The 20,472-nt window shown below is 43.4% G+C and overlaps 1 protein-coding gene across 3 annotated transcripts in view; it reads left to right on the top strand.

Annotated features, from left to right (window-relative positions):
* Positions 1 to 20,472, top strand: part of GTDC1 (glycosyltransferase like domain containing 1) — a 318,983-nt gene that overhangs the window by 134,274 nt on the left and 164,237 nt on the right. For all 3 annotated transcript variants that reach the window (XM_015424489.1, XM_015424490.1, XM_015424488.1), the window contains one exon: positions 17,969 to 18,136. In XM_015424489.1, the coding sequence (XP_015279975.1) occupies positions 17,969 to 18,136 (168 nt within the window). The remainder of the gene's footprint in view (positions 1 to 17,968; positions 18,137 to 20,472) is intronic.

Here is a 20,472-nt window from a genome sequence, read left to right as displayed (position 1 = left end):
CTTGGTATTCTGGCAGAAAAATAACCTTAGTTTTATATTTTGCTTCGTTAGTTTTCTGTGAAGCTGTTCTTTTCATTGAGACTTCTATTCATATAAATGTGCACAAGACAGATATCTTTGGACTGGGTGATGATGCACTTTAGATCAGTAAATGTATTTGTGTATTCAGGTAAACATGCATTCTCTAGTCAACTGAAGCTAGTCCAATAATTTTATTTATTTATTATTCGTATTTATACCCCACCCTCCCAGCGAACTGGTTCAGTCACCTTGTGTACTAGATACCTCCTTTTGGGGTAGGAAGGAAGGTAGCTTAACAGCTTATGGGGAATCATCACAGCCTAAAAGTGAAAATGTGTATCTGCCAGGAATTAATTGTGGCTAAATTCAGCTACAAAGGAAGGAGAAAATGATTACCATTCTGTTCATAAAATTCAGGAAGCTTGAAGGAAGTTACCTAAAAATAAAAGCCTGCCTTTAAAGGCTCATGTCATTTAAAAGTTCACTTCTTGATATTACAGCTTTATATAAAAATAGTTGTTTGATTAGCTGTTGGCTGGAATTGCTCTTAGTCTTACTTGAATGGAAGGTTATCAAAACTGCACTGGAGAGTTAGCAACAGGTCTCAAATGCTGCAGTGTTCTTCTGACAAAGCTCAGTGTTTTGTCAGGTTTTGCCAGTTGAATAGTGCAACCTTGTTTTTTGTATCCAAGGTCAAAGTTACTTTTATCTCTCTTAGTCACCTGAACAGCTCTGTGAAACTGGGATGGGGTTATCACTTTTCTGCTCTCTGTACAATATCCTTTTTTGTAGGAAAGCCCGGCGGAGTATTATTTATGGGATTTTTAAAACATGTAACTGGGACATGAAGGTAATGTGAAAGTTGTCTGTAATCTTTGGGTACTGCTTTGTTGTGTGATGTAATCACTATGGGGGGGGTAGTCACCCTAATTACGGATGATCAAGAAAGTGGGGGTGTTGGTGACCTGGTATGGCAATGGTTAGGAATTACTGTAAAGAATAAAAGAGCTGACCTTTGTTTACTACTGAACAAAGTAATATTTTACTGCTTCTGCTGAAGCAACCAGGTAGATCAGTATGAAGGTACTGTTTGGTTTGCTAGTGCATGCTTATTGAGAGAGCATGGAAAGAGGAGAAATCTTTATTTCTATTAATATCCAAGAATGTTATAAAAACTCAACCATTAGCCAGATAAACAGGACTTTGCTACTTGGTTTAAGAGATACTGGTGTTGGTGGTGGTGGGAAGTGCTGCCAAATCAGAACTGACTTATGGCGGCCCCGTAGGATTTTTAAGGCAAGGGATGTTCCGAGGCGGTTTGCCATTTTTTGCCTCCATGTCATGACCCTGGTATTCCTTGCTGGTCTATCATCCAAATACTAGACAGGGGTGACCCTGCTTAGCTTCCAAGAAATCGGGCTGGCCTGGGCTATCCAGGTCAGGTTTAAGAGGTATTATCTCCAGTGAAAAACAAAACAAAATATTCTGCACTTCCAACCAATGTTCCCTCTAAGCTGTGAAGTCTTGTGATCAAAAACTCTACTTTGTGAGCTACTGGCATAAAAGTTGTGAGCTAGCCATTTGGCTACTGCATACATTAGTTTGCTCTGGGGCCATCCTTCCTGAGCTAAGAGAAAAATGTGTGAGCCGGAGGCTAAAAAAACTGTGAGCTGTCTCACACTAACTCAGCTTAGAGGGAACACTGCAACCACCCATAGCTGAGGCAGCAAATGTCAAGGGTCTGTTTCCTCTGCATTGCTGAATTAGTGTGGTATAGACAGCGTGTTTTTAGGAGTGTTGGACAAAGAGCAGGGAGATCTGGGTTCAAATTTCTGCTTCATATGAGACTTACTGGCTGACTTTGGACAAGTCATCATCTCTTGTTAAATTACCTCATCAGGAAGTTGTTAGGATAACATGGAGGAGGGGAGACCAAGTGAGCTCCTCAGAGAAAGGGTGGGATGAAAATGCACTAAAATAAATGGAGACGCAATGGGAAGAAAAAAAATACTAAGTAGACCCTCTTTCCTTACCTTGCCCAAACCCACATCTGCTTCTATTTTTTAAAATATCAAAGGATAGGTACTGCTTCCATGTGACATATAGTTTGAAATTAGTTTTTCAGGACCCACACTAAAATAATCAAATCAGTAGTACAATTATACTCTGTGCTTCCAGTTTGCTTTTGGACTGAATTCGAGGTGTTGGTATTGACATTTAAAGCCCTGTATGTCCTGGGACCGACAGTCCACAAGAGGGCTGCTGGAGTGCTGATTGTAGATGATTGCAGAAGGTGATTGTTGCTGATTTTTTTTTTCTGGGGCTGACTGCTGTCCCTGCCCTCTGCTGGGTGAGCCTTAAACTGTGTAAGGCTCCCCCTTGCCAGAAGCAGACCACAGTCAGCTGGGCTCTGATAAGGAGCAGGAAAGAGAGCTGCTGGATTGGTGAGTAGTTCTCCCCCCCCTTAACTGCTAGGGAGAATTAGCTGGGGTTACTGTGTGGGAGGATAGTGTTAGAGGGTGTGTGGGTGTGTATAGCCTGCTGGAGAGTGGTGCCTGTTTGAGTAACTATTGTTTCTATTTGTTTCTTTTGCCTGGGTGGTAGCTGATTGTAGCCAATTGCGGTAGGTGATTGTTGCTGATTGGGGAGAGTCTGTTTTGCCTGGGCTGACTGCTGTCCCTGCCCTCTGCTGGCTGAGCCTTGAACTGTGTAAGACTCCTCCTCGCCAGAGGTGTAAGCCGAAGGGTGAGAGCTCAAGGGCTCTTGTCCTGTAGCCCTTAGCCTGGGGGTCAGGCCTGCCTGGGGGCCCTGTACAAAGCTCAATAGCTCGTGGTCTTGTGAGGCAGTTTGGCAGGGGAGCTATCAGGGAAGCGCAAGAAAAACTGAACCACTTCTGCAATGGATTGCAGCAGCATGGCTGGTGAGGGAGCTGAGGCAGTCACATGCAAAGTCTGTGGCATGTTAGTTTTCTTACCTGAGAGCTGGTAGCCCTACTGGAGGAGAAGAACAGGGACTTGAGGCACGCTTGCCCACACTCCATTTTATAAGGGAAGGTGAAGAGTTTATGGACAATGCATGAAGCACTCCTACTTTTCCTGTCTTCTCTTGAGAGGGAAATAGTGCTCAACATGACAAAAACATAACACATAATGAGGGAAGGGAGTTGCAGCTTAGGATTGGCATGGGGTAGTACATAAGCACCTAGTTTCTTTAAATGAAGCTAAATCCTCAGAGCCAGATGAATTGCATCCAAGGGTGCTAGAAGAACTTGTGGATGTAATTTCCGAGCCTCTGTTGATAATTTTTGAGAATTCCTGGAGAACCAGTGAGATGCCAAAAGATTGGAGGCAGGCAAATGTTATCCCCATCTTCAAGAAGGGGAAAAGGAAGGATCCAGGTAACTACCAACCCATCAGCTTGACATCTATATCTGGAAACATTTTAGAACAAATCATCAGTCAGTCCTTGAGCATTTACAAAGAATGGTTGTGATTACTAAGAGCCAGCATGGGTTTCTCAAGAACAAGTCACGTCAGACTAACCTGTTCTCTTTTTTGAGAAAGTTACTACCTTGTTGGATCAGGGGAATGCTGTAGACACAGTTTATCTTGATTTCAGTAAGGCTTTTGATAAGGTTTCACATAATATTCTTGTTGACAAGTTGGTAAAATGTGTTTTGGATCCTATTACTGTTAGGTGGATCTATAACTGGTTGACAGATCACACCCAAAGAGTGCTTGTGAATGGTTCCTCATCCTCCTGGAGAGGAGTGACAAGTGGAGTGCCTCAGAGATCTGTCTTGGGACCTGTTTTGTTCTTTAATTTATACACGATTTGGGTGAAGGAATAGAAGGAATGCTTACTAAATTTGCAGATGATACTAAATTGGGAGGGGTAGCAAATATGGTAGAAGACAGAGTCAGGATACAGGATGTTCTTGACAGGCTGGAAAACTGGGCTAAAACAAATAAAATGAATTTCAATTGGGATAAATGTAAAGTTCTGCATTTAGGTAGGAAAAATCAAATCCAAGATTATAGGATAGGGGAGACTTGTTGTGGCAGTAGTATGTGCAAAAAGGACCAAGGGGTCTTAGTAGACCATACACTGAGCATGAGTCAACAGTATGATGTGATAGCTAAAAAGGCAAATGCGATTTTGGGCTGTATCAACAGAAGTATAGTGTTCAGATCATGCAAAGTTATGCTATAGCTTTACTCTGCTCTGGTTAGAGCTCACCTAGAGTACTGTGTTCAGCTTTGGGCACCACAATTTTAGAAAGATATAGACAAGCTGGAACATGTCCAGAGGAGGGCAATGAAGTTGGTGAGGGGTCTGGAGACCAAGTCCTATGAGGAAAGTTTTAAGGAGCTTGGCATATATAGCCTGGAAAAGAGATAACAGAGAGGAGATATGATCATCTTCAAGTAGTTGAAGGGCTGCCTTATGGAGGATGGTGCGGAGTTGTTTTCTTTTGGCCCAGAAGGCCGGACCAGAACCAGCAGGTTGAAATTAAAAGGATTTTTGGCTAAACATTAGGAAGAACTTCCTGACAGTTAGACCGGTTCCTCAGTGAAACAGGCTTCTTCGGGTGGTGGTGGGCTCTCCTTCTTTGGAAGTTTTCAAACAGAGGCTAGATGGCCATCCAACATCAATGCTGGTTCTGTGAACTTAGGCAGATCATGAAAGGGAGGGCAAGAAGGGTTGCATCAATGCTTAGTTCTTGTGGCCATTTCTTGTGGCCCAGGGAAATGCTGATTGCCACTCTGGGGTCAGGAAGCAATTTTCTCCAGGCCAGTTTGGCCAGATATCCTGGAGGGGTTTTTTTTGTCATCGTCTGGGAGTGGAACAGGGGTCACTGGGGTTGTGTGGGGGGGTATTTGTGAATTTCCTGCATTCTGCCGTTAGACAAATGGGTACCTGCCCTAGGTGGCAGGGCACACCCTCCTCCTGGCTGTGTGCCAGGAGTGCTGGTGGCGGCAACAGTAACAGCAATGGCGGCAGAACAGCGACCCAGGGATGTGGCGACCGAACCGGATGGAGGTGGAGTTGAGGCGATGCGATGGCGAGACGACGCAGCATGGCAGGAGCCCAAGGGACGGAAGGCGAAGCTGCAGTCAGAAGCAGTCGCGCGTCGAAGGAGTCCACCAGGAGCCTGCCGGAGGTAGTCGCCGGTCAGCCTGAGGTGCCGAGAGCAGCATCCGAAGCCCGCCCGGGATATCAACAGATAGAGAGAACGCGCCGCTTGGGTGTCGGTAGGCAGCCCCTCCCCCCTGAATTGTGGCCCTAGGTTAGGATAATAACTACATAGTAGTATGCCTGTAAACCGCTCTGAGACCCCCTAGGGGTCAAGGGCGGTATATAAATCGAATTGTAAAGTATGTAAAGTAAAGTAAAGGCTAGACATGTGGCAACCTGAGAAAGGGCCTTCTCCATCGTGGCACCAAAACTTTGAAACTCCCTCCCCAGGGAGCTTCATCTGTCTCCCTCTAGCAATTTCTTTCACCAGCAGTAGGTGAAGACCTTTTTGGTTTTTTTTTTGGCATACCCCCAGTAACAGTATCTGGCCTCCTTCTAGTGTTGTGTGTTTGTGTTTTTAACTGAACGTTATCATTTTAACTGTATTTTAATTGTTTAAATGTTTTAAATAAATAATAATAAAAATATATGATCACCGGTTTACTGTAGGCTCTTTGAAAAGAGACTATATTTGAGTATACTGTTGCTACTAATGCATGTGGTGAAGTACTAATGACAGGTCTTAGGTAAAATGTTGTTGTGAAGATTGCTTTGTAAATTGTTGGATTCTGGCCTAAATCCAAAAATTAGCTTGATTATATTTTGGATAAAAGTAGGATTTTCCAAAGAGCTCATATTGATCTGATCAGACATCCTTGAAGTTGGTGGAGAGTCTAATGGAACATCTTCAAAGGGAACAGGATTTGGGCAAGTGTTCTGAATATTCCCTCTTCGAGCAAGTTGTCTCATAGTCTCACACATCACTTCTTTACTGAAAAAGAATGACAACTTTATAGCTTTGGGAGGATGGGGATTTGAAATAGCAAGGACACTTGGCAGTCTCTCAACTTAGAAAGCCAAACACTAGATTCCTGAACAGGAATGTTGCCTGGATGACAGATAGAGCAAGGCTGTTCCAGCAAACCTCGTCTATGCAATCTATGGCGACATTTTTCTCTCTTTACATTCACTTGCAAACAACAGAATGCTGTGGCACAAATTTTGAAACTTGTCCTGTGTTTCAGAAATGTAATATGGACATAAGGAGTACTTATATTGCTTGGCCTGTTGTCATATCCAGTGCTTGCTTTACTGGTTTTGGATCCTAGATGCAGCCGTTCAGAGAGCTCAGTTAGGAGAGGGCTTCTGTGTGACAGCAGGGATTTTTGTCTTTGAATAGCAGCTTCTCTCTACCATTGCCACATCGCAAAACCTACTGAAATTTCCTTGAGTCCATGAACAGTAGTAACTTAATCCTAAAAAACGAACAAGCAAGCAAGCAAGCAAGCAGACAAACAGAAGTCCCACTGTATGCACAAAGCTAGTCTTTGGATTGTATGTGGGATTGCAGTGCTTTTTTTTAAGGAGAGGAGGATGTTCAATTATGCTTGCTTTCTCCTTTTTCTGTAGTCCTTGGAAGGAAGGAAGGTTGCAGTTCACATTTCAGATGGGAGAGAGCACCCACTATCTACAGTTCTCCTTCCCACCTGCTCTCTGAGACCACAGATCTGAGCGAGCACCCTAATTTTTTTCTTCTTCACAGGGTTGATAGGTTACTTTCCGCCTCATAGTGGGCCTTAACCTGATCTCATCATCCCTTTCTTCAGGTTCTTTGTATGCGTGCTCACACAGGCACAGCCTCTGCTGCTTTCCTTTCCCCTCTGCTTCCTCTGTCTGTACCCTTAGCTATGTTGAAGTTTGTTTCATCTGAAAAGCTTATGATGATGCTGCACCTTCAGAAGAGGAACTCAGGATAATCAGAACTGGCCTTTCATCTTTTGTCTTCTGTGCAGTCCCACATTGGGGCTGTGCTTGCTCAGACCAACCAACAGAGGATGCCTTCCCAGCTTTTACCTCTCTTCAAGCCTAAAGCTGAAGGGGGGAGCCCCTCCCCAGAGCCAGAGACACACTTTACTACCTGAGTGGTCACATGCTCCTGGAAGGGGTCCCCATTCCCTCCCTCAGTTCTCCTTTTGCCACCATGGAGCAAAGATTCAGCTCCTCTCTCCTTTGTTGTTGACTATGTTGCAGAAGGCCTTGTTTTAAAAATATTCCCAGTGTGGGATGAAGATGACTCATTCTGATGGGTATTCCTTGTGCCTTCTTTGTCTTGATGAAGGTCACAACACAGTTAACTGTGAGTTCTGCCTTCAATTTATGCCTAAGGCAAGGTTTGATAGAGCAGATCAACTTAAGGCAAGTCTTTGGGGAAAAGCTCTCTCATGTCCTGAGAATTTGGCTGCAAAGTCTTCCACTTCGGTGGAGCGACAGCAAAGTGACTCTCCCACCTTGACTGACTTACCGTTGTGCCCTCCTTTGGATATATTGGCTCCTCTGGGCCCTAGTTCAGCCACATTCAGACAACACTCAGCATTGCCTCGGTGACCTTGTTTGGCTTCCAAGCCACTCTTTAAGAAGGCCAGAGTGAAGTCCAAACATAGGGAGAGGCCTTGTGACAAGCACCATTCAGTGGGTTGATGTTCTCCGACTCCAGCTCTTCTGCCAGTTCTGACAGATGCCATGGTTCTAGCTCCAGTCCCAAAATCGGTTCCTGCTTCAGTTCCAGATGTCCCATCTCAGAGAACCTCATCGCTGCACTTACACTCTCCTCCTCCTTCGTGCTTGGAGGGTGAGAGAGAGCACAATTCAGGATTGATTTCGCAAACTAAGTCAGACCCTGTTCCGGCGTGACAATCCACTCCACCAATTCTGAAGCCCTGTGCGCCCCTCGTCAACCCTGGCAGCAATACCCCTTCTCCTGTCCTTCCCCCTTTCCGAATGGATGGGGTGATCATCCTGCTGCTGTTGGAACTAAGTCTCCCCTCTGGGAGTGCCATCCTTACCTGGCCATGTTTACTTCGAAAAACGCTATGCCCCATGTGGAGAACGGACTCCGCATGATCTCTGAATCAGATGAAGAAGGTGCTGTCTCTCCATCGGAACAGAGCTCTGGCCCACCCTTGGATCCGTCGCCAGATGACACCATAGGCAGTATGGATCCAATCTCACCTAATGAGGATTTGCAGCTGTATGCTGAGTAGATGATCAGAATGGCCAAGACATCCAGGTCACCTCATTGGTTCCTAGACCTAAGGATAAGATTTTGGAAAGGCTTTACTTGGATTCCCTGGAACAATCACTTTCCCCATGCTAGAGGGGATTTTAGACATCCTCGACACTATTTGGGAGAAAACATCCATGGTCTCTGTCACCTCCAAGAGGATGGAAAACCTTTATAGAGTGCATCAGGAGGGTTGTCCTTACCTGTTTATGCATCCAGCACTTTCATCCCTCATATAAGAGGAAATGCAAGCTTGTCACGAGCTAGGTGTTCAGTCTTCACCCACTAACAGGGAAGGGCAGAAGATCAATGCCATCATCTGAAAGGCATATTCCTCTTTGGCTCTGAACCTCAGAATTGCCAATTATGCCGCAATAATGGGTGGATACCAACTTTTCCGGTGGAAAAGGATGTCAGCCTATATAGATGTCTTACCTGATGATAAGAAGTTGCTGGCCAAGCTTCTTGAAATGGAAGCTTTACGCTTATCTAAACAGCAGGTCAATGCTGGGGGGCATGCAGCAGTGATAGTGCTCTGCCGACATGTGTGGCTCCGCTCTACTGCCCTACTGGTTGAAACCCATCAAAAGATTGAAGACTTGCCCTTTGAAGGCACCACTTTTTCCCACCAAGATGGACGAGGTCCTCTCTCAGGTCAAGAAAAAAGAGCAGACAACCCACTCATTTGGCACCCCTGCATCCCTATTGCAATCTCACCAGGGGTCCTTTACGAAGCCTCAGTATCACCAGTACAGACATCATCAGCCTTCACAGTCCTACCACCACATACAGTATCCTCAGCAGAAAGAGTATTTCAGTCACCTCAACAACAAGCTAGGCTCAGGCCTCATTGCAGGTCTAGACCCCAAGGTCAATAGTTGTAGCAACAGTCTTCCAAGGATGCCTCTCTGGGTCACAGAGCTCCCTTCTGACTAGAGGACCAATTGTTGAGAGTTGAGCCTTTCTTTTCAAATAGGTTGGCTAATTTCTACCATAGTTGGCAGCACCTAACTTCAATTCCGGGGTGTTGAGGCTTTTGCTTAGAGTTTGTAGCGTTTCCTTTGTTAGAAAATCCTTCAAATGCCTTAGACAATACCATGCCATAGCTTGGCACTGAGCTGGAGACTCTTATGTCCAAAAGAGTGATAGACAGGCTTCCCACTTCTGACAGATCTAGTGGTTTCCACTCTAGATTTTTTCTTGTCCCTAAGAAAGACAGAGGGCTCCATCTTATTCTAGATGCAAGAGCTCTTAATTGTTTTCCTGGTGGTCAAAAAGTCTAACATGTTGACCTTTTCTGCTGTGTTACTTTTCTTAGAATTAAAATCTTGTTTTGTTGTTCTAGGTTTGCAAGACAAGTATTTTCGTGTGGCTGTTCACCTAGATCATTGCAAATTCCTGTGTTTTAAATTCTGAGTACTGTTTACCAGTATAATGTGCTGCCTTTTGGACTCTCCACAGCCCCTCATGTGTTTGTGAATTGTACGGCTGTGGTGGTAGCACACCTCAGATCTTGGGGTTGTGCCATTTATCCTTACCTCGATGATTGGCTGATCACCACCTCTTCCAGGGACCGTCTTTTGCAAGATGTGTCTTTGGTTCTCAAAACCCTAGAAGATATAGGCCTTATGTTTAATTTTAAAAAATCCAAGCTGACGCCTGCCTGTCAGGCTTCTTTTATAGCCTACCACCTAGATTCCTCAGTGGGAAGAGTCTTTTTTGCCCCAGGACAGAGCAGCCTGCATAAGGGCCATGGTGGGATGTATATCCAGAATATGCTATCAGTCAACTCTCTTTTTTCAAAAATTGTTAGGCCTTATTGCTTTCTCAGTAGCCACTGTTCCTTATGCCCATCTCAGAATGAGACCCCTGCAAAATTGATTTATTAGAAGGTTTAATCCTAGCAAACACTCTCAAGGGCAGAGTTTTTCCCTGCCATGCGCTGTGGTACAGGAACTTCAATGGTGGCTCTCTGAGAGTAAACTTTCTATATGGGTTCCTTTTGGTCACCAGCAGCCTCAGATGACAATTACCACTGATGCCTCACTATGGGGTTGGTGTGTACATTGTGGCTTCTTTTCCATGCAGGGCAAGTGGCTTCCTTCAGAAAAGAATTACACATTAATCTCTTAGAACTCCGAGCTATTCAAAACATCCCTTAATGCCTTTTCATTTTTTTGTCTGGTGAAAGGTTCTCCAGATCCAAATAGACAACACCACATCTATGTTGTATATCAATCGTCAGGGGTGTGCAATCTCCATCTTGCTTTGCCAAGAGGCATCAGTACTTGGGAGCTGGCCATCGCACTGGATGCTTCTTTGCAGGCCATCCACATTGCAGGATCAAAGAATACCAGCGTGGATGCTCTCAGCAGAACGAGCAATTCGGGTCACAAGTGGTTCATTGCCCTAGATCATCTGTCAATTATTGCTCACGGGGGAACACCAGAGATAGACTTGTTTGCCACAAGGTGCAACACCAAGGCCAAGAGTTTTTACTCCAGGGCAGGCAGCGACCCTTGGTCAATGGGGGATGCATTTCAGATGAAGTGGCAGGGCGCCCCATTCTGTGCCTTCCCCCACTTCCCTTAATCCCCAGGGTGCTAGCCAAGATCCTAGTAGAACAAACATGGTGCATATTGGCGACCCGTTTTAGGCCAAGGCAGACTTGATTCCAAACACTCAGGCTAGCCTTCTAGGGGAGATTCCTGCATTCCCTGTAACTCCAGATCTACTGCAATATGATCCTATTCCCCGCTTTGAGGTACAGAACCTGCAACTGACAGCATGCCTACTGAACCCCCTGGACTAGGTTTCTTGGAACAGGTGGCAGTGGTCCGGCTAGGAAGCCTTCTACTAGAGTTTCATATGCCAGCAAATGGAAGTGGTTTTCTATTTAGGCAGGATCTAGAGGTGTAACTGCTGACACTTGCCTAGTCTCTTTTGTGCTAGAGTACCTTTGGTCCCTTATGGTATCTGGCCTTTCTTTTTCTTCCATTAATGTACACTTAGCAGCCATATCTGCCTCACTTGTGTTAGTAGAGGGGAAAACCCTGTTTTCACCAAGATCATCCTCAAAGGCTATGTTCCCAGCTTGCTCTTACCTTCAGATGTTAGACAGTTTGTGACTAGATCTTTTCTGATGGATCTCTCTCCCCAGGCATATTCAAATGGAAGCTAATGTGTAGTCATTGTTAAAATATGGTATTTGAACTGTGCTGCTGATGTTTTGGCTGGCTTCATAGGAAGGGACCTCTGCTTCTCATATTCCAGTTCCCACACTGCCAGGGTAATGTGAATATCCAGGCTAATCAAATGGGTAAGCCTGCGCATGCAGAAATTTTATGTTTTATCAAAATGCATGTGTAGCTCTAGTTTACAGTATGCACATTTTTGAGGTATTGTAACCCCATATACTCCCTAGAGTCCAGAGGGAGAAACATTAAAAAATGACCGCTTACTGGGAAACAATTTTTCATATATTCTTCTTTGGAGAAAGTCAGCAAAATAAGCATTCAGACTTTATAGCATATAATGAAAGATGTTTTAAATTATTTTTCATGTAAAAAAACCCCCCAAAAACAGTCCACATTCTAAAATGAATGAATGAGTTGTAGTCCTCAATATTTACTAGTTATATATTAATATGTACATATAGTAATTACATTGAAAGGAGAAATATTTTTTCATAACAGTTAATGTTGGTAAATGTTTATGGAAGTACATAACAAATATAACAAACACATGGACTAATTAAGATGAAAGGGATGACAGTCCTTGTGGCTTGTTCTGAAAAATAAAGAACATTACAATAGCAAGACTTAATTATTTCTGTAAACATTTCAAATTACTTTCCATATTTAAAAAACCCTGAATTTCTAAACTATTTTATATCGGTAAACCCCTTTGACATTTGTACATACCACGTCAAGTGTAAATTAGACCTCATTTTTTATTTATTATATTATAGACTCTAATAAATCATCATTTGGTACTCAACATAGTAGTTTGAACTTTCAAAGTCACATTGTTGAAGCACAAATGGAAAAGCTTTTTGTTGTGATTTATATATTCTTGATATACACAGCATCAAAATATATCTTAAATGTTGATTTAATATTAATATATAATTAATAATTGAGTATTTAAGTAATCTTTTATGTTTAATGCATAAATAATGCTACTTTATGTATAAATACTCTTTTTTCCTAAAACAGTACCTCCCTGCCATCCATATTTTCCACTTAGAGGTTTGTTTTGACTTGGGAAGTTAGGTATTGGTCCTGTTTTGTACATGAACATATGAGGCTACCTTGTATGAGTCAGGCCATTGTGATGTCAAGCTCAGTATTATCCATTCTGATGGGCAATGGCTTTCCAGGATCAAAATATATACACTAGACATACTTTTCTGGGTAACTAAGATTATTTTTACTCAATATTCTAGAGCATCCTTGGGCTATAGCTGTCCTGAGGTACTCAGTTCTAGTATGTATCTCCAGGTGTGCCTGCTTCGTTCTCTTTCTCTTCCCACCAATAAAGGTAACAGTAGAACATGGAAGTGCACTTTTAATAATGGAAGTCAAAGTTTTAATATTTGAAAAATGACCCTAGTAACCAAGAGCAGAAGCAGGTCTTGCCTACCCCAACAGGTAATAAGATTATAGTTGGGAAGCTATTGAACTTGGTAGGAGTCATGGCAACTGTCCTTCCATCTGTATGACTTCATGCTGCAGGGCTTTCTAGTTGTTCTCAGCTAAGTCTGCCAACATCAGCTACTGATTTCATGGTGCAGCAGCAACAGAGAAACAGTTAGTACAGTACTCCATTCCTACAGTTCACTGTTGGAGAACTGATGTGTGTAAGTATGAGCCAAGGGAGTAGGTGGTTCATAGAATGAAACAGCTGAGTCTCAGACACATTACTGGTGCCCTCCAGTGCCATGCATAGGTGTTTGCACCACTTATGTATGGGGTGCTGGTGGTGGGAATGGGTAGAAAATGACTTTCATGTAAAAATGAAGAATAGGGCACGGGGTTGCCTGACAAGCAGGTATATGGTGCAACTGCTTGCCAAGAACTGGATTGGGTTTGGAGCTATAGCTTTCCAGATTTATTTATTTATTTATTTATTTTAATTTATAGCCCGCCCTCCCTGCAAGCGGGCTCAGGGCAGCTCACAAATGGGGCGTAAGCCAATACATAAAATTGCATAAAACAATCAGTACAATATTACAACATTATAAGTGCTCTAGATGTTTTGGAACAAACTTCAGTAAAAATATGGCGTCTTGAAGATGATACTCCCAAATTGGTGATGTCAGTTCCACGCGCGCTGTCGTTCTCTCCTCCCAGGGCCAGTTGGTAATGATGGTAAGATAGTGGCGGCTCCTACTCAAAAGCTCGGCGGAAGAGCTCCATCTTACAGGCCCTGTGGAACTGCGCAAGGTCCCGCAGGGCCCGGGTCTCTTCCAGGAGCTCATTCCACCAGGTAGGAGCCGCCACCGAGAAAGCCCTGGCCCTGGCTGCAGCCAGCCTGGCCTCCTTGGGACCTGGGATCACCAGGAGATGTTGCGTCCCCGACTGTAGTGCCCATAAGAGAACATATGGGGAAAGGCGGTCCCTTAGGTATGCCGGGCCCTGGCCATATAGGACTTTAAAGGTAAGAACCAGCACTTTGAAGTGAATCCGGTACGCTATTGGCAGCCAGTGCAGCACTTTCAGCACAGGCCGGATGTGGTCCCGGCCAGGGAGACCCATCAACAGCCTGGCTGCAGCATTCTGCACTAGCTGCAGCTTCCGGATTTGCGACAGAGGCAGCCCCATGTAGAGAGTGATACAGTAGTCTAACCTCAAGGTGACCGTCGCATGGATCACTGTGGCCAGGTCATCACGGCTGAGGAAGGGAACCAACTGCCGAGCTAGCTGAAGATGGTAAAAGGCTGACTTAGCGGTGGCTGCCACCTGGGCCTCCATGGTTAGTGAGGAGTCCAGAAGCACTCCCAAACTCCTAACCTCCGGCGCTGGCACCAAAGGCACCCCATCGAAGGTCGGGAGAGGGAGCCCCAACCCTGGACCGTCCTGACTCAGGCCAAGGACCTCTGTCTTCGCCAGGTTTAGCTTCAGCTGACTCAGTCAGAGCCAACCAGCCACGGCCTGCAACGCCTGGTGCAGATCTTCTGGGCTGGAGCCCGACCGGCCGCCCAACATCAGATAGAGCTGGGTGTCATTTGCATATTGATGACACCCAAGCCCATATCTCCGGGCGATCTGGGCAAGGGGGCGCATGTAGATGTTGAACAACATTGGGGAAAGCACTGCCCCTTGAGGTACCCCACATTCAAGAGAATGTCTCTGGGACTGCTGTTCACCTATCATCACCCTTTGTCCCTGACCTTGGATAAAAGAGGTAAGCCATTGAAAGGTGAGCCCCTGAATCCCCACGTCGGCGAGGCGGTGGGTCAGCAACTGGTGGTCGACCATATCAAATGCAGCCGACAGATCTAACAACAACAGTGCCACCACACCGCCTCGATCCAGATGCCTTCAGAGGTTGTCAGTAAGAGCGACCAGTACTGTCTCCATCCCATGCCCCGGGCGGAAGCTGGGCTGGAAAGGATCTAGGACGGAAGCCCCAGCATCACTGCATCTAAAGCCACTGCATCTAAGTAGGAATGAATTGCTGATTGTCACATGCAGACGTACTCTTACCACTCAAAGTGGCAGAATGAGGATATTGAGTTGTTTTCAAGTTTACATTGTGAAGAAAGGCAAATATGTATATAGATTTGTGTAGATTTAATGTACTGTGTGTGTGCTTAATGGGTATGAAAGTCTGAAACAGTTCATTCACTTGCATATGAATTTGGGTCACTCTATTTGTACCAATTATGGGCAGATTCTGGTTGCACTGGGAGAAGCACGTGACCCACTGGATTACTGTAAAGTATCTGGCATCCCTTTTTGTTGATTATTTACAAGAAATGACCACTTAATAAATGTCGGTGTGTGTCCTCCTCTGGTTTTGCTAGCATGGTTCAGTGTATGTAGAAAAATGCATTCCGCATTAACATTTTGAAACGTTGATCAAGTTGGGTAAGAGTAATGTTAAAAGCAGTTTAAATGTACTCTTATTTTGTGAGATAACGTGCTAATGATGTAGCTGTTTTAATTTGACTTTCGTAGACAGTTTAAATATAGGTTTCCCTTACAGAGACGAAAGTTGCAATTCGAAGCCCTTTGGTGGTCTAAAAACAGCTTAATTCTCTAGTAGCATGGTAATAAGTACTAATCCAGCTTATGCAGTGATTGTAGTATATCATGTTTGTGAAAGATTGCCTAACTAGGCTTTCTCTGGATTTTATGTTAATTTCCAAAAAAAAAAAAAATTAAACCTAAAACCTTATAACATCTTTCTGCTGAGATAAACTGTTCAATTTAACTTGTGCTCAAGTGGCAGCTGTCAGGAATGATCATGTTCTCAGTGTTCTTGCCATCACCTTGCATCCTTACCTCCCGGAAAGACTCTGTGGGATGATAAAGCTCACCTTGTTAGGATTTATTACCGAAATAATAACCTGAGGTAAAATGCAAGTTGATGTCACATGAAATGACAGCTGACATATATTTATGTCACGGGCTACATTATAATAACAAACTTTCCTTCCTTTCCCGGGTGCTAGGTGTTAAATGGAAGTGTTCTTCGCTGTATCCTCCAGTGCTTTGTTCAGGAGTCCATTAGACACACAGTTCCTCTGTGGCAATGATTACAGTAACATATACTGTCAGGCATTGTTTCAGTTTTAAACCGTGGCTCCACAGCAATATGCAAAAGACTTGCAGGGCAGCTCTAGGTACATTTGTATATCGTTGTGAGAAAGGCAGCGTTTTGTTTATCACTACAGTGGGAAAGTTTAAAAAGAATTATAGCTATGGAACTGTCGTTGTCTGGGGATTCCTTATAGGTAAGATAAGGAAAGCAGAATTTAGCAAATGAATGATCACAAGGTATTAGAGAAATACTTTTGTGTCTGCCATAAGGACACAATTCAAATCATTCTTGACAGAGCAATGGAGAAAGGAAAACTACATACTTGCAGGGGTGGCCAAACTTGCTTAACGTAACAGTCGCACAAAATAAACGTCAGATGTTTGAGAGTGGCAAGCTATGAACAAATATCACACACACATTTTCATTGAAAAATATGCAAATCTGCTTTTTATTAACATTGAATTAGACTGTGTGAAAGAGGCTACAGTTTGGCCACCTCTGCTACATAGGAATGCAGCGATGTCCTTTGTGCTCCAAGGCTGATAATGGCACCATAAGTGACCCCTCTGTGGATCAGGCCCTATCTCTGTAGATCGGGGAAGTCTGCTGAGGAGGGGAGTGAGAAGGGGGACCAAGTGAGAAAGTTTTAAGGCATGTGGAATGGGATTCTTTCAGTGGATTTTCCTTGGAACAAAGCATCGTGAGGTGGAGAGTCTTGACTAGAAATGAGGGAAAGCACTTAAGCAGTTGACAAATCTTTTTCAAGGCAATACAAGGGTGGTGGTTGCAGTTGAGGCACAGACCATGGGCGTGGGAGATGAGCAAGGTGGCGCTGTCCAATTCCACCCCTGGTCTTCTGTATAGTGTGCTGTGGCAACTAGCGTGACTTCACTTATTTTCCCATTGAATAAGTCATTCAGATAACTGGTGCTGCTTGTAATAAGGTTGTTTAGAACTGTATCCTAAATAAAAGATTCTATAGCAGGTGCCGAATATAGAAAGCAAGAATCTTGAATCATGATTTGCTTGCATCATTAAGGTGGGGAACGGGCTTGTTTTGTGGCAGTGCTAGAGACTGAAGGAAGCTTTTAACTGAAGAGTTATATGTGTTTTACCTGAACTGAAGAAGGCTTTCTCTTACAAATTAAAATTGTGACTTATTGTGCTGTCTGTTTTGCATTAAGCACTAGTTTAATTGCCTTTAATTGCGTTTTCATGTAGTGAGATTTACTTTACTAGTGACATTAGTACTTGTATCCTGTAATAAGAAGGAAAATGACCGGTCCTCCTGACTCTGCTCACAGTATTGTGGTAATAGATGAACAGAACAACAAAGGCTGGTGGGGAATGTTTAATAAAAATAGGAGAAAGAAATCTGAGCGTGAAAAATAAAGACTACACTAGGTATGTCTATTGCATAAATCAAAAGGTTTTATGTCATAACATGAACATGTGTCATACCAGCTCATATATTGAATTTCAGTAGTTGGTTGCATAAAGAAGTAAAGTGTAATGAAACTGGCAAGCAGAGTATTCCCCAGTCAGCCTTATCTTTGTTCCATTTGTCCTTCAGACGCAGCTTTTCTTGCGTTTTTCAATAAAATCCATCCAGCTTTTTTTTTTTTAATTTTGCATCTCTCTGTAACTGAGCTGAGGAAACCAATGAGATTCAGTGCATTTCTAGTCGAGTCCTTAGCAGCTGTTTTTCAAGAGATCAAAACTTAGAATGCTGCTACATGGTATTAAGGCTTAGCCACTGATGTGTCCCTATAGGGGTTGTGTTTTTCTTGTGGGGAGGTGTGGTGGGAGGGATGGGGTGAAGGGTGACACTTTTCAGCAGGCTTGTAGACAGTAAACACTGCTTTCCTTGTTTCTTAGGATCCTCTTTGCAAGCTCCGTGCTTAACCTGACTGAACTCGTTGCCCTTCGGCCTGACCTTGGCAAATTGAAAAAGGTCTTTTACTTCCATGAGAACCAATTGATATATCCTGTCCAGAAATGTCAGGAAAGGGACTTCCAGTATGGCTACAACCAGATCCTTTCATGGTAGGTGCATCTACCACACCCTTGTGTTTAATTGTTTCATATTCTCTTTTATGGGAATTCAGGACCACTACACAGAAGCCATAATCGGTGACAAGGCAGATGCATGCAGTCCTGTGAGAGTATCAAGTTCCTTAGTATACACAGGTAGCAGAATAAGAAACACAGAGAAGTATACTTAGATGCTGGAACTCTGGTAAATTGCACTAATTTTCAGTTATATACCTCATTCGTACTACACGCAAGATGCTTTTGCTTTGAAAGCACTTAACAAAGGGGCAGTTAATCAGCGCTGGCTTAGCAATAGCTTTTATTGCATCCAGCTGAAATTAAAATAGAGGTTTTCAAGGGAGTAAACAAAAATTAAAATGTACTGCATCAGTGTTTTTCAGGGAGGGAGGGTAGTAAACATACCAGATAAATCCTTATGTTTCTTTCATTGCATATTCACAAATTGTGCAGTGGTAAAACACCCAGACATTTAAAAGGCTGTGGCCCTTTATTGTTACTTAAAACAAGCATATTTCTCCAAATATAAGTTAATGAAAGAAGTTAATAACAGCTATGCTGAAAAGCTTTGTGATTAGGCATCATGCAACTCTAAAGAGAAACTGCAAATTTGAATTGGTTTGAATTGAAATAAATTCATTTCCTTGGTCTATTTCACATATTTGTTATTAGGAGAATTATTATAAGCATAGATTGAGCATTTTTTAAAGCTAGATGTATAACATCTGCAACTTTGCTTTATAACTCAAATGAAAGACAAATAATGATCCTTATATAGTTGAGCAATTTTTTTGTAGCTCCAGTTCTGCTTCCGTTTGCAAAATGTTTGTTTTTGCAGTAGCAATATTCTGAAAATATAATGAAATGGCTGTGCCTTAAAATGGTTCTTAAAAATAAATGGCTGCCTATATAAAATACTCAGTTGCTACTGAAACTAGTACATAGTGCATGACTTCTCTTTTAAACAAAATACTATTTCTTTAGTCTGAAGTGCTGTTATTTCCCCCCATTGATTCCTCATTCCATTGACTTTGCTTTGATCACCAGAATTTGTTGCCTGACTCTACAAAAATGGTAGGGCATATTTGCCTTGATCTGGCAGCAATAACAATACTATAATGTGGGTTTCAACATACTGCTTCAGGGATGATGGAGGAAAAAACCTCATGCAGTGGCCTACAGAGGAACAGAGAGGGAAGCATGCTCTTAGCTACTTCTTCCTGGAAATCAGCATTGGAAGGGGGTTGTTGCTATTGGGTTGGGTTCTACCAGCTTTTCTATGATCATGCCCCATTGCCTGCTGCATTGCCTGCTGCATTTTGCATGGCTTTTGACCATATGGGCCCAGCAATCCCTGTCATACCCTTTTTTGGTAGTCAAAATAGGTTCTTCCTCTGCCTTCTGCTACTGGGAAATCCGATATGATCCAATCCTTTAAAGGGGACAGGAGGAAGGGGAATAGGGCATCTGGACCCAGAACAGGTTCTCTTTCCCCCCCCTGTGGATTGATTTTTAATATTGGTGTGAAAGGCATTTACTCCTCAATTTCAGTCAATCTGTAGACCAAATTATCTTGGGGTTCATTGTTGTTTGCATCATTCAGCCAAGTGATAAGGTAAATGTTATCATGCATCAGCTACAAATGATGGATAAAATAGTTGTCTGTGCCCACTTAGTATCTGTGCACAGTGGTAGGCACACATTTAACAGCCCTTTGGATTGATGATGAAGTTTTGAGGTATAATGGTATTAACAAGAATTGTATTCCCTTGTATTATCTTAACAAAGAGGACCCCAAAGAATAGAGGTTTTAGTGCCCTCTCTAAGCCTAGAATTTTCATACATATGTGCCATACATATGTGCCTGTTCATCTTCAGTTTTCTGTGCAGTCCCACATTGGGACTGTGCAGGTGCAGGCCAGCCACTGGAGGATTCTTTCCCAGCTTTTCCGTTCCTCTCTATAGAAAGCTGAAGGGGAGCCTCTCCCCCTGGAGTCAGAGGGGCTCTCTTCCTTTCCTCAGTTCTTTTCCTGTTGCCATTGAGCAAGGACTTACTTACCAACTTCTCCTTCTCTCATTGCTTATTTCATTGTGAGCTCCTTAGTACAGTTATGTCCCAGAAGGTGCTTTTTAAGAAATGTTCCCCATGTGGAATTAAAATGACCCACTCTGACGGGCATTCCCTCTACCCACGGAGCAAATTATTAGGATGGATAAAACACAGGGAATCCAAGCTACCTCGTTGGTTTCTAGACCCAAGGACAAAATATCGGGTAAGCTCTATTCTGACTCCCCACACGATATCGCCTTCCCTATGTTAGAGGGTATTT

The sequence above is a fragment of the Gekko japonicus genome, unplaced genomic scaffold (assembly GCF_001447785.1).
Source record: "Gekko japonicus isolate JY-2015 unplaced genomic scaffold, Gekko_japonicus_V1.1 scaffold124, whole genome shotgun sequence".
Lineage (NCBI taxonomy): Eukaryota > Metazoa > Chordata > Lepidosauria > Squamata > Gekkonidae > Gekko > Gekko japonicus.
This window is presented reverse-complemented; position numbering and strand designations above follow the sequence as displayed.